At 33.2% G+C, this 14,642-nt stretch overlaps 2 protein-coding genes across 4 annotated transcripts; one reads left to right on the top strand and one right to left on the bottom strand.

Annotated features, from left to right (window-relative positions):
• The first annotated feature begins 3,365 nt into the window (after window positions 1–3,365).
• Window positions 3,366–6,981, top strand: LOC133288836 (uncharacterized). Of its 2 annotated transcripts, none has more exons than XM_061486665.1 (6): window positions 3,366–3,511; window positions 3,853–3,956; window positions 4,559–4,631; window positions 4,745–4,816; window positions 4,955–5,052; window positions 5,855–6,981. In XM_061486665.1, the coding sequence occupies exons 2-6, from the start codon at window positions 3,944–3,946 to the stop codon at window positions 6,433–6,435; spliced, it is 837 nt and encodes a 278-aa protein (XP_061342649.1). In that variant the 5' UTR covers window positions 3,366–3,511; window positions 3,853–3,943; the 3' UTR covers window positions 6,436–6,981. The 2 variants fall into 2 exon arrangements, with proteins under 2 accessions (XP_061342649.1, XP_061342648.1); XM_061486664.1 differs by having other exon boundaries at window positions 4,554–4,631.
• A 678-nt stretch (window positions 6,982–7,659) lies between these two features.
• LOC133288780 (protein PELOTA 1) lies at window positions 7,660–14,245 on the bottom strand. 2 transcript variants are annotated; one of them, XM_061486594.1, is made up of 16 exons: window positions 14,133–14,245; window positions 13,952–14,034; window positions 13,781–13,859; window positions 13,620–13,694; window positions 13,461–13,517; window positions 13,176–13,221; window positions 12,716–12,791; window positions 12,380–12,455; window positions 12,252–12,284; window positions 11,597–11,665; window positions 11,308–11,414; window positions 10,657–10,729; window positions 10,486–10,524; window positions 8,834–8,928; window positions 8,340–8,446; window positions 7,660–8,068 (listed from the first exon to the last, which is right to left on the bottom strand). In XM_061486594.1, exons 1-16 carry the CDS (start codon window positions 14,181–14,183, stop codon window positions 7,995–7,997), a joined length of 1,140 nt encoding a protein of 379 aa, XP_061342578.1. In that variant the 5' UTR covers window positions 14,184–14,245; the 3' UTR covers window positions 7,660–7,994. The 2 variants fall into 2 exon arrangements, with proteins under 2 accessions (XP_061342578.1, XP_061342580.1); XM_061486596.1 differs by having other exon boundaries at window positions 13,781–13,847.
• Between the last annotated feature and the right edge of the window lie 397 nt (window positions 14,246–14,642).

Here is a 14,642-nt window from a genome sequence, read left to right as displayed (position 1 = left end):
ATATGCAATTGTATAATTTATATTAAAAAATTATAAACATACTCAAATATCTAAAAAAAATGATAAAAATTTCAAATATTTTAATACAAAAATAATAAATCACATATTATTATCAAATAAAAAATCAAATAAAAATATAATGATTGTGATACGGGACTCTAGGTTCAGAAAACGACATCTCTAACTATAAATTAATTCAAAATTTTATGCGCATAGTACATAATTGAGATAATATTAATGTTGTAGGTACATAACTTATGTAAGTCAATAAGCAAAAAAATATTCAAATATAGCTACTATGATTTTTTCTAAAAAAAATGAAAGTTTGGATTTTTTTTTTGGGACCGGGTCGGGTCACCGATTAACCGACCGGGTCACCGGTTTTTATGAAAATTGGCTGGGTCGCACTGGGTCACACCGATTCTGATGCATGACCAGTCCGTTGCTTTAATCGGACCAGTTATATGACCAGTTTACCAGTTCTCGGATCGACCCGACCGGATCGGTCCGCTTTTAATAACTTTCGCAACAACTGTTGAATTATTGTAAGGCAACAAGTCTGTGGTATTAGCTATATATTTTGGGGGCATGTTTACAATTATTTTTTTTTGGTGCCGAACAATTATAATGTAATTAGTTTCATATTTTGTTATAGGAAAGTTTTTTGTTATATTATTTACTTAAACTTATTCTATCCTGAATGGTTCAGATAGTGTGCAACTTGCATGCGTATTTTTGGTAGTGTGCTATACTGATGCATATGTACGCCAACTGAAAGCTTCTTAAAGGCAAGAAAAACTTATTAAAGATGTTACTTGGTAAGGGTGCACAAAAGTTCAGCATTTAGCGAATCGCTCGAGCTCAAGAAGGCTCGACCCAACTTGGCCTGTCCCGTCCAAAGAACCAGGGCTTACAGATTGAGCAGTAGTTTTAGAGCCCGTTTGTTTACACTTCTGAAAAAAGTAACTTTTATCTCTTTCTTATTTTAGAAGTCTTTTTTACAAAAGTTAGAGTTATTTATATTTTTATAAAAATATTTAGTTTTTGAAAAAAATATTTGGCTTTTGACTTCTGCTTTTTTTAGAAGTTAAAATGTTTAGCTTCTGGAAAAAGTAGGTTTTTGACTTTTTTGTGACTTCTATTTTTTTAAAAGCAGACATCCAAATGAACTAAAACTGAGAAGTGCTTTTTGTAAGAAAAAAAAGCTCATCCAAACGGGCCCTTACTGGTGTTAGATAATAAGGATTTGCATTTATCATTTAACATGATATAAGAAAGTTTCCTACACATATAACGTTTTATAGGGCTCACACTTTTTGAAGCAAAAATAAAGAAAAAAAATTACGACACGTAAAACGAATTTCTATAACATTACACAATCACTTTTCCTACGATATAACTCTTATAAAATCTTATATAATATATCAGAAGACTGGTTATATAGCGAGAGATTTGATCCTTCAGTTTACCATTTTTCTCTACCTTTTTATTAACCCTATTTCTTACTTCTTGTGAATAAGAAATAACCAACTGCAATTGGTCACCTTATAACATGAATTAAAGTCACGAACTTTAGTTATGATTTCATTAATATTGTGTATAACCGTCTAGCAAGGGAAGAAAAAGCTCACATGGATGAAAGATCATTTGAATTTTTAAATCTATACATAATAATAAATATTTTGCCCAATTCATTCATCCATCAACTTAGACATAATACTCCGTTTATACTTTATAATACATATATTTGTACAAATTTCTCATATACAACTTTGAGTGCCGTCTCTAATGCTCTACAAAATTATAATAAAAAAGCTGATCTGAACCGCACAATAATAACAAAAATTTTCCTCCAAAATTATGTGCTCTATTTCTATCGCATTAAGTTTTATCAATACTGAATAAAAATATAGAGGAACAGTGACTTCAACAAATTATTTACCAGACTGCCACGCCAACCTAAAAAATTTTAGAATGCCATGCGGCATAATTTGCTACATGCAGCGAAATATGTTTGCAAATAATTCGTTACACAGTGTCATGAATTATGTCATGTTAGGCTGCACAGTCAGCAAAAATGACACGTGTCAAGCAGGCAATAATTCGCTACACTGTGTAGTGAATTATGCTTGTATTGCTGCCTACTTGACACTGTTATTTTTTCTGACTGTGCAGCCTGACATGGCATAATTCGCTACACTGTGTAGCGAATTATTTGCAAACATATTTCGCTGCACAGTATAGCGAATTATGCCGCGTGACGTTCCAAATTTTTTTACTGTTGGCATGGCAGTCTGATAAATAATTTGACCAGACGTGACAAAATAGTTACTGTTCCAAATATAAAAGCGTAAATATCTACATTAACAGAATAAAATCCAACTCACGAATCTGGTGGAGTAAAATTTTACTCGAGGAGCATCTCCATCCTTAGATCTATGTAAGTCTCACATACTACGTGACATCTAATCGTGAATTTTTTTTTGGAGAGTTTTCTTCGTCCAGAAACATGTAAGAATGTTTCGTCAATATGGTATATGGTAAGACGATGAGGTTGTGTGTGCAGAAGAATTAATAAGTTGATTCTAAATTATTAAAACATTAAGGTTCGTTTGGATAAATCACATAAAAAATATTTTTAAATAAAAAATATTTTTAATTAAAAAATTTATTTAGATATTAAAATTAATAAACACTTTTTATATATGAAATTACCGGATATGTGATTATAGTAAAGTGAAGTGGTTGGAGTGGGTCGGGGTAAAATTGATTTTTTCAAAAATTATTTAATTTTTAACCTCTGTTTTTTTTAAAAGCAAGAAATCTGACTTCTAAAAAAGAAATTAGTTTAACTTTTTTTTTTAAGTTTTTATCCAAACACATAAAATTCTTCATATTTTTTTTTTATAAAAAAAAGCAACTTTTTTAAGAAAATAAACTCATCCAAATGCACAATAAATTAGTCACATTTATTCACAGACTAAATTAATTCAATATATTTACCAAAATAAAATAAAATTAATTCAATATATAAAACGAAAAAATATTTTTTCATATTATGGAAGATTTATTCTTTTCTATTAGTGATTTTTTGATTTTCATGTAATAATTTTTTTTCTTTTGTTTTTAATGGAAATTCATATAAAATTTAAAGAATAAATTGTATGTTCCAAAAGATATTGCTGAAAAATTTCTAAAAAGTTTCACTTTTAAAATAACATTATCTTATTTTTACAGTTATGATAAGGGGATAAAAAAAAACTTTAGAGAAGTACGAACAAATGGCATTTGGTTATAGAATAGGAATAACCAAAAGGATATATTTATGTGTTTTGAGATAAAATCATTAAAAAAGAAAAAGGTGGTGGGTAACTCAAACACGCACGCAGCCATCGATTGAGCAAATCCGAAGTTGAAGTGCGAGTTCGAATGTTTCAAATTTTGTAAACCCTAACCTAAAGCCTTTGACTTTGTTCAATTCTTCAATATGAGTATGACCCAATTCGCCATGGTATGCTTTTTCGATTCTCTTTCTTTTTCGGATTATGCTCTGATGAATTTCAATTTCGTACTGTCATGCCCTCTCTCTTTCTGGGTATTAAGTTCTTTTATTCGTAGCAAATTGCATTGTTTAATGTGTAGTTACTAAAGCCAGAACCCTACGCTGAGTTTTATGACCAAGGATGTTCCTTTATTTCATGTTAATTGAAGGTTTTGATTAGGGTCAAATGTTTGCGTGATGAAATTTTGTTTGGTGTCAATTTCAACTGGCTTAGCACTAAAGAAGCATCTTTTAGAAGGACCTATGTCATGTGTTTATTGGGTCTTAATGACAATGTTTTTATATTTCAGGTTGAGGAATTGGCTTTTCTTGTTAAGGACAATCTTCCTTGCAAGCATCTAGTTCTCACAATGGAAGAAGCCTTAATTAACTTTCTTCAGGATGATGACACAAGGTAACATTTATGAGACGGTTTTTGAGTAGTGTTTAACTGAAAATATTTTCAGTAGTACTAGTACATCACTCATTTAAAAATGAAAAAAAAGAAAAGAAAAAGAAACACCTACCACCATTTATCCTACACTATCCTTTATTTGAGTCCTACTACAGGAGCACTGAAAATATACTCCTGTTTAACCTGATTATTAGTCCAAGACATCACTATGGTTCTTGAAGTTAAAGGTTTAGTTAATGTAACTACTAGTGTTGTACTTGTCTCTAACGTGGTCATAGACAAATTTGAACAGTCAACGTTTTAGTATCACAGTTTGCTTATTAAATTCAAAACTATGTTGTTCATTCATCTCTTACTCAGTGTCACTTGGTTAATATAAATTGTCTTATGGCATTGGTTAATGTGTAAAGAAGGGGCTTTTGCAGAGCGGCTCTAAGTTTTGTTGGTCATTTATAGCATCCGATTGTAGCTGGTTTTTGTGGCAGTTGAACATATACATGTTCTGTGTTAAATAGTCGTTTTATAAAAGTTCAGAGTTTTTTTTTTTTCCTGTACTGCATAAGATTTTTCTTAATATCTGTTTTTATTGAACTATAGTTCAGACGGGATCTTGGAATTGGAGCCAATGAACTCTTACAATCGCCTTCTCTTGCATCGCCTTGCTGAGATATTTGGGTATTTTTCTTATGAATTTTATTTTTTGCTAGTCCTTGTCAAAGGTCCTTTCTGGTTTCATTTTAAATCTGCATCTACTTTCCTTTGTTTGATAGTTTTATAACTGATGCCAGGTTTGCACATGAATCTGTTGGTGAAGGAGATGATCGCCATCTGATTCTGGAGAGATGTCCAGATACATCTATGTAAATGAACTTTCATCTTTTATTTCTCCTGGCCCTTTTTATATCAAGCCTAATTTGGATTACTTTATTTTTTTAGTAATTCAGCAATTTTTTAAGGTTTCTTTTACGAAATAACTGTTATATATGGATGGATTACAGACCTCCAATCCTTGTTAGTGATATCCTATGGAAGTATGATGAACCTCAATCTTTGATTACGTCACACCAAATATTAAGGAGGAAAGAAGCCTCTCCAGGTAATACATACTACTGATTCTTCTTCTCTCTGTCAGTCATTTTAGTACATAGCTATAACAGCTTACTATTTTCTTGTAGTAAAAGACATAGCATAGCATATAACATGTTGTAAATGAGATTCACAGTTTTCTATTTTATTTAAAGACTTGGAAAAATACTGTGTGAAAGATTTATGATAGATGCGTTACTGAAAATTATTGTTATTTTCTATAGAGAAGTGTATGTTTCTATTATCTCTTTATTATTATTATTAGACTTTGCACTACTGTGTTGTAGTGTAACATGCATATGACATTTAGATGACATAAAATTATTTCCTATAATGTCTATGATGCATGAATATGAACATATGATACAGAACGTGGGTTTGGTAACATAGATATAGGAACAAAGCAATTGTTTTAAGAAATAGGATACAGTATTGATGGTATAGAGATCACAGAAATCCATAAAAAATTACAAAAATAACACAAAAACACTTATGCTTAAAAGTAAAACACCACTGCATCAGTTATTAGACTTGTAGTAAAGCTAGAATAGAAATAGAATACTGATGTAGAAGTAAATGTGAACTGACAAATGAGAGGCATATGAACACCCAGCAAACATATACTGACAGATGAGAGCACTACACTGATGACAATTTTGTTTGCAGATGCGTATAGGAGTGACAACTTGTGTATAATAAACTTAATAAGTTCATATGGAAAATAGTGATTTTCGTAATGACTTCTTACAATTTTTTATGATGTGAATACTTGCACTGTTTTATGGGCCTTAATTTTGTGTTGCATTTTTTAGTCTCAGAGACAAACACAGCATCCTTTCAGCAGTCACTGGAGGAGAGAAAAGCAGCTTATTTAGTTGCTCGTGAGCGAATTTTCTCTATGAATTTGGAAGATGAAAAAGAGCCTGGTGAACAAAAGCCACGAAGTGTGCCTGTGGTTGCCCGTAGAATGATTGCACATGCATTGGGTCAAAGAATCCATACAAAGAATCAGAATGACTTGGCTACTGATAGTATGAAGGATAGAGTGCTCACAGATGAATTAAATGACCAAGATAAGAATTGTGAAGTGTCCAATCTCACAAAAGATTCTGAAGAGTCCTTACACCAGAGAAAAAACTTAAACAGCGGAATAAGAAACACTAGCAGTTCTAATGCAGCCTCACTTAATAAAAGGAATGATCAAACACCAGTTGACAAAGATTTGCCACAATTCTCTCAAGATGGAAAACGAGGACAAAGTGTAAGTAAAGACTACATGAAGAAGGAGAACTTAGGAGCTGCAAAGAGAATGTTTGCTCATGCTTTGGGAGTACCCTCTGGGAAGGATGGTTCTGTTTCTAGAAATAGAAGTGGAGAAATAAAAAAGAATTAGCACAGAAGGTTATGAAATCTTTAAAGCCGAATGATATTCTGTTGCTCCAAATGGACCTTGGCAGGTGCTCCGCAGGTTTCAATAACAATCACGGAGATGAGTAATGAACATGCTATCCTCAAAATTCTGATAAATTATTCACAGGAGATTCGTGCAAAAGACTATACTAGAATCATGTTGGTTGCTTAGTTCTTCCCTGTTTGTGTTGGAGTAACTTGACTAGCAGCCCCAATCAAAAGGCATCCAGAAAGAACTATCCAGAATCATGGTTGACCTGTTTTAGCTATGGACGAAGCTGAGTGAATAGGTTGTGGTGTTTTGGCCTGTCATCTAAATGTTGTAAGACGTGCAATTCCAGTGTGTTTATTTTATTCTGTCAACATGTAGGTTTTCATTATAGCTGTTCCCCAAGGCCAGGGGCAAGTACGTGATTTCCCTATCATGGAGGGTGTTATGTATGGTATTTAAAATCATAAGTTTGTTGAGTTTATCTTGTTTAGAAAAATTCCAAATGTCTTCTTGTTCCCCTTTTCCTTTTGCTGTAACAATTGCGTTATTTGTTTCAGAATCTTAGAGGTAATGAATCATATGTTTTTCTGTTTACTGTTAAGATAAACAAATGCTTAACGAAGCAGCTTTCAAGGATGTTCATGGGATTTGGAATCATATCAGCATTTACAAAAGAAGCAACCATATAATTTTATTATTCCTCCCTCGCCTTCGTGTTTGTTGGTTCTTCCACGGTTCTTCTTCTCGAAGTTAATGTAATCATCAAGAGAGGTGGCGGCATTATAAGTTATTAAACGAAACAAAAGTCAAAAATAATTTGAACATATCTGTATATGATAAAAAAAAAGAAGAGATTTATCGTCTGGAATACCATATAAAATGCTAAGAAAACAAACTTTTGTGAACAGTGAGATGCACATCAAAATCAAAGATAGCGAAACTTAAATGTGTGTAAAAGCACAAATAATATGACTACTAAAAATCTGTTAAACCTAATGATAGTGAATAATGAAAAGTTAACCCCCTCTTGTTCTTGATGCGTGCACTTTTTTTTACAATTTTTTTTTTTTTTGATATTTTTATCCACATGGGAAGTCAATCATTGGAATAAACACGGAAATTTTAGAAAGCGCGCAAGCGGAAAATGGTGTGTTTGAGTGGGAAATGGAGGTTACTGTCGGGGCAGGGGCGGTTATCAACACCATTTAATGCTCACTTTGTTGTGATTTTTGTGCATGTATGTAAATTATTCAAAGATTCATATACATGATAGGAACTGTGAAGTATAAATTTCCAACATATAAATACCAAGGAGCACAAGTATTCACCCCAAAATATATTACACTGGCTGTTGAATATAACTTGCAACTATTAATTAGCATTGCCTGATTTATATTACAAGTCCCCGGTTCAACGTATCTGGCAAACTCAGCAACCCGTTAGGAGTTCTCAGGGAGTCTTGCAACAGCAGCTGTGTATTTTAGAACAGCATAAAATAAAAACAAAGAAGGGCCATGGCCAACAGCAACGTGTTTGACCAACATTATCCATCACATCTCCATGTCTTCAAGATCGGGGAGAGGAAACCGAAGAATTGCAGCAATGCCACTTAACTGTGCTAGCTCTGTCCAATTGGAAAATTAAATTTAAACAATAGAAAATTAGAACATAAATGCTTGAACAATAGTTTTATTTACTTGCACGCTACTGCTACCACAACAAAAAGAGGGAAGGAGAAAAAAGGAAAATCTTTAGTTCATCTATTATCATCCTAATACTTCTAACTTGCTTTTCAATTATACACAGGTTCTCAGTTCATGGGGTTCTAAGATAAATATTGCACACTCCATCCACCCAAGAAAAAATGCAAAGAATAAAGAAAATAATAAACTTACGTTCTCCAGAGACATGCATGGATGAAAATATATGGACAGAGCCTCCTGATTGTCTAACTGAGTTGACCAAGTTAACAAACCTTTGTCTTGCTGTTATATCTGAACTCCTATAATCAAAAGCATGTAGATATATTGAAGTCACAATTATCTATCGCAGCATCAAAAGGAGCATTTTCTGGATTGCAACCCAAATCCCAAGCTAACAAATGGGATGATAAAGAAATCGCAAAGATAAAGTTCAGTTACCATGATACTATAATAGCTCAGAACCAAAATATATTTCTATTTTTTATAGTAGACAACAAATTTTAAGTTAATGGAAGTAGTTTACAAAGATGTTTGATCTAAACCATTTCCAAGGATGTAACGGAGATAAGACACATGACTGAAATAAACAAATATGCAGTATACAACAATGTGAAAGTATGTCCAAATCAGATAGAACAGTCTAGCATGTTATCTTTGATTCAGAATATCTTAGGGCTATAACATACCTGAAAAGATCATCTGTAATAAGAAGAGTTTGCACTGCTAGTCGTTCATTGGCAACCTCAACATGTTTCATTCCATAAAAAGCACGTGATGGATCCTGTCCCAACCCGAAAATATTCAATCAGGATTTTCTAGAATTCTGCAAAGGCAATATGTAGGTAGCTATTTCACAGCTCTGGTGTGACAATCAGTTTAAGGGAGAAACAAGAGCTACTTCCTTAGGGCTTTTGAATTCTCTTTTTTGCAAAAAATTACATCAATAGTACGAATGTACACAAGAAAGAATACTTATTATAGTACAGGTCAAATGAGGGTGTTTTATCTTATACAGTGCCCATCCAGTACTTAACAAAGAACAATCATTATAGAGTAAATACCCTTTTGGGTCCCTAACAAAAAACACGGTCCCCACTTTAGTCCCTTACAAAAGTAAATTAGTCAGTTAGTCCCTAACAAATCCAAAGTGGACCCATTTTAGTCCTTTTGAGGGACTAATATGGGTCTTTTTTGAATTTGTGAGGAACCACGATTTCAACTAAATTGGTCCACTTTGAATTTGTTAGGGACTAACTGACTAATTTATTTTTGTAAGGGACTAAAATGGGGACCGTATTTTTTGTTAGGGACCAAAAAGGGTATTTACTCGTCATTATATAAAACACAAGCTTAATAAGGGTTTCTCCAATAATGAACTGCACAACTTTAACAGACATCATGAAATTAAACAATTTGGGACAAAGAGTAAAAACATCTGACATCATATTTTCCTGCATACAATAAAGTCAAACCTAGGAGGCACAAATACTTTAAAATGACTGTAGTACTGGTGTTCAATATGTATCTGATACAGATACCTTACATGATACTCGAATACTTGATAAATGTTAGTTTATAACGTATTGCAATGACTAAGCTGGAAAAAAATTTCTCCTTCACTCATGGAGTAGACTGCTATAGTGTTGTTCTATTTATGAGGTCTTATGATGCTTTCATATGGTTTTTGACGTTCTATAAGATGATATACATAATTTTTTATATATATTTAATGTCATATCCTACCATACATGTATCCTAGTTTATTAACATAATTCTTATCCCCACATCATCTCGGTATCATATCCAAAACTTGTACCCATATCCGTATCTACGTATGATACATCTAATCCTAATATTCCATACTCAAAATAAACAGTTACATGAACTTGAAGCAGCTCTTCCACGCTCATAAGGGAAAAAATTACCCCCATATAGTTTTGAGATAATGTTTTATCTTTGATTAAAAAAATTGTGGAATTTGAGTTATAAACACTTACGAACAAATTAGAATGAAAAACGAAAAGGAAATTTCAAGGAAGATGTATTTCTCTTAAGTAGCTTTAATCAAGTACGCATCTAAAAGACATTAAGGCAATTAATCATGCAACTGACTGAAAGATCAATATTCTTCTTTTAGACATGATATGATTATGAGCAAATAAAAGTTAAACAAAAACCCTATTGATCCACCTAAATTTAGTGCCTCTCACCCATTCCATTCTTAAAAATAAATAATTCTCAAATCATTGGCAACTAGAATTTTTAAATACGGAATTTGACATTCCAACCATAAACATAAGGCAAGCCAAACAAAAGCATCTCAAAAATAGAACCTGACATTTGAAAGCATGTTGAAGAAATCCTTCAAAACTCGAACCTGAAGAAAAAGAGAGAGAATAAAGTTTGTTCCAGGATCAATAGGCAATAGGTAAACAGGATAAGGAAAATGTTCAGCAGAGCAAAATGGAAAGTAAAAAAAGTGTACTAACTACTTTGGTTTTGATGGTACCTCTTGTGCTGCCTTAGTATCTTTTATCAAATTCATGACATTTGGAGCATCCAGAACCTCCCTTAAACTATGCCTACAGATAAAAAAATTATAATGTGAAAGAGATCCGATAAATCAAACACTGCAGTACCTACAAGTGAATGAACTACGAAGTCCATCCTTAAGTTCTTCACATTCTAAATAGCGGATGTCTTTGACAGGCAGGCATATGAGATTTGGCATTCATTCAAAACATTATAGATGGAGCAGAATCAGCAGATGCAATTACCAAACTTATTTTAGTCACCATTCTCAAACAATATGTGTTCAAATACAACTTTGTTGAATCAAGTGTTAAAGACGGGCACATTATACAGCATATCACATAAGAAAAATTATTTTAAGTCAAGCTACATCTAATTGACCCGAATAATTTTTAAATGTGTCACTTAATGCTAGTTACCTTAAAAAGCTTTCATATACTCCTAAAAAGTAGTAATAGAGAAGAGAAGATGCAATTAAGAAAGCAACCATACTTGTATCCTGAGCTTGTGAGCAGAAGAATGATGCACGACTTGTTTTGAACAATTTTCAAATGTTTAACTTAATGCTAGTTACCTCACAAAGCTTTCATAAAGAGAGGAGAAGATGCAATGAAGAAAGTAACCATACTTGTATCCTGAACTTGTGTGAACAAGAATGATGCGCGACTTGTTTTCAATAATAGGTCGTAGCTGTCTTCTTTCAGCCTCCAAAAATAAGTGACGATGGAACTGATCCTGAAACAGAAATAGAGACATAAAATATAAGTATAATAAACACTTTATAAAAATCCTGTCTAACCATATGCATGTACAAATCATTAAACATAAATATATTTATTATTGATATATATATATATAATTTGTAAATGCTCACTAAGAATGAAGCCAAATAAAACGAACAGGGAATAGTTATGTACCTTTGTAAATCCTGGACTTGCAATCGCAGCACAACGAACCACGTTAAAATCTATATGTTTCAAGAAAGCCTGAAACAAATATTGGTAAAATCCATTAAACTTGTAAATGCCCCTTTTACACTTTTGTTGGATAAAAGAAGAAATATAATATTATTAAAGAGAAGAAAGAAAGAATACAACAAAAGATGAGGATATGATTTCCTCTGAAGCAAAGGACAAAGAAACAAAGACAGACAAAATCATTTATACAATAGAGATATTTGATACACGGGCATCCTCATCCAGGCATCTAATGTTACTGGATTATGCATATATTGGATTCTTGAGCAAGATGCCCAAGTTAGGTACATGGATATGATATCAGCACAGGCATCTCACATTACCATGGGTATGGAAGTGTCAGTAAGAAAGAATGAGGAGCCATTTCGGAGCTAGAGCCACACATAACACACATCAGGTTATAGAGCTATGAGGGGTATTTGATTTTGCAGCATATCATTAGCAGTAGTTCTATAAATTTAATAAATCCCTTTTGATTGAAAAAGGAGTTTTATAAATCATAGTAAACCCATTTTAAATTTTATATATTCCATATATATCACTAATGAGAATAAATGCTAAACATAAGAATTATAAGTCCTTGTGCTCAATTTACCTGCAAAACATTCTCAAAGAACTTATTCAAAGCCTGCAAAACGGAGGATAATGCTTTAGAATCATGACACCCAAGTTGCTGAATTCATTCACTAACAAATCACTCCAATAGAGAGAGAGACAACATACTGACTCATAACCAGCAATAGCAGGCCCATGCTTGCGAGGAATTGAAGTTTCTATCCGTGAACGTGTAACAGTCACACTGTTTAATCAGTCGTAATAAGATGAATCATTTCATTGCGATGACAAAATTACACGTCAAAAGTTAACTAGAATGTCAACAAGAAGAACATCTATTTAATATACAGAGTTTGCGGTTCCCGGCACAAAAATCAAATACACCTCAAACCAACCGTCCTACTATTATAGAATGCTGACCAAGTAGTCTAAATATCTTCTGTATAAAATGCTATTATAAGTAATGTATATATCAAACCCATTTCAAATGAAAGTTACTAGTACCTTCTACCAACAAGGAGGATATGGGCTAATCCTTCTTGCATCAACACAACAGCTAGATCAGCACTTGCACCAGGATCTGCAAAATATGCATGGAGTTTTAATTTACCATATTGATTACCAAGATTTACAGTTTTACAAAAACAATCATACTACGATCTGATCAGAAGATGATTATGACTTCCATGTTGCTTAGTAAATATGAATGAGATTTCCACCATTTGCCTTACAATGCGTACTTAAATGGGAAAAATGCCTATTTCAACATTTTGATCATAGGTACATTTGTCAGGTCCAATGTCAGGAAAAATGAATAGACAGGCTGATATTTGTACTGTTAAAGAAATATCTTCAAATTAGCAGTTACTGAAATTCCCTTGCAAACTGGTTACACTAACTTTCAATTCCCATAAGTATAAATGTCTATTATAAAATTGGCAGACTCAGATAACTGATAACATACCGGTGGCCTGCTGCAGTACCTCCAAAGCCAAAGAATCCCAAACGTCCTACAAAAGGCAAATCCTAATATTCAGAGATCATGATTATTCAAAAGAGGGGAAAATATTATGAGTGATTTTCTTAAATATTCCACTTCCCTAATTTATTTATTTTTCTTTCTATTTTTTCCGTGTTATATGCATAATTCTTATACGCAAGCAAAAGATCTAGCTTTTATGTATGTGAAGCACGCATATAACAACATAAAAGGAACAATAACAGGAAGCATAATGATTTAAGAGAATACCTTTCTGAGCACAAAAGGTCGCTGTAGATCGAGTTCTAAAGTATGGAATGCTCCTATCTGCAGTGAGTGTGAGTGACAGTGAGTTACAAAGATAAAAACTTCAATTTAGCAGTAACAGTTTGGGGTTAGAATTGAGATGGCAGTTGCAGTTAACACTACCTTGACATATTCATTCTCTAAAATGTTCTTGCCGCGAACACGTAAAACAGAACCTTCTTTGTCATAATCTGCAATCTGGAAAGAATAGAGATAAGACAAGACTCATAAAAAAGTAAATTGAAACCCTATTGTAACATGACACGTGAGATGAGAGAAAGTACCTCTTCAACTCTAATTTCCAATTTGAGCTTGACACGTTCCGCTTCTCGTCCGCCAGAAGCTACTTCTCTAAGAACCTTCCTATTACAACAAGTAACGAGTTCAACGAATACGAAAATGAGAAAATTCTCCAATCCACGCATTCAGAAAGAGTCTGTGCCTGTGTTGAGTACCTGACTGTAACAGCCATGACAGAGTCTCCTGGAGCTATCAAGTTATATGCATACCATAGATCATCCGAATCCACTGGCACCATCTGCATATCAAAACCGTAACCAACAAATTTGTTGTTTTTTTAAAAAAAAAAAAAAAAAAAAAACGAATCAACGAGACTATATAGAATTGGAATTGCACCTTAACGCTACCAGGTCCATTCCGTACGAGATCTCTCCGAACGATTCTCATGCCTATTGCTAACTGCTACCAACTTCCCCTCTTTTCCTCTTCCTCTTCCTCTTTATTCATTCAAAGTTGAAACTTGAAACTACAGCCAAGAATAAACAGGGTCATAGAGCAGCAAGCACGTGACCTGCACCTGCTCCTATCCCTAAACAAAGTCCTTCCCTGGCCCAATCCCTTTTTGCAATGAGATCCAAGTAATACCAGTCCACGACCCAACAAAAACAAATAAACAAGAGAGGTACATTGGCTTACCCAACATAATATATATATATATATATATATATATAGAGGTAGGATCTTTTGACACCAGTGTCGAATTTGAAATTTAACACCTCATCTGTGAGCCGTTAGATAAAAAAAGATCAATGTTGATCTTTTTTGATTGATCTTTTTTTATCTAACGGCTCACAGATGAGGTGTCAAATTTCAAATTCGACACCGTCAAAGGATCATACCTCATAT

Source organism: Gastrolobium bilobum, unplaced genomic scaffold (genome assembly GCF_033153095.1).
Source record: "Gastrolobium bilobum isolate Gb01-03AN ecotype WA unplaced genomic scaffold, APGP_CSIRO_Gbil_v1 utg2264, whole genome shotgun sequence".
Classification (NCBI taxonomy): Eukaryota; Viridiplantae; Streptophyta; class Magnoliopsida; order Fabales; family Fabaceae; genus Gastrolobium; species Gastrolobium bilobum.
This window is presented reverse-complemented; position numbering and strand designations above follow the sequence as displayed.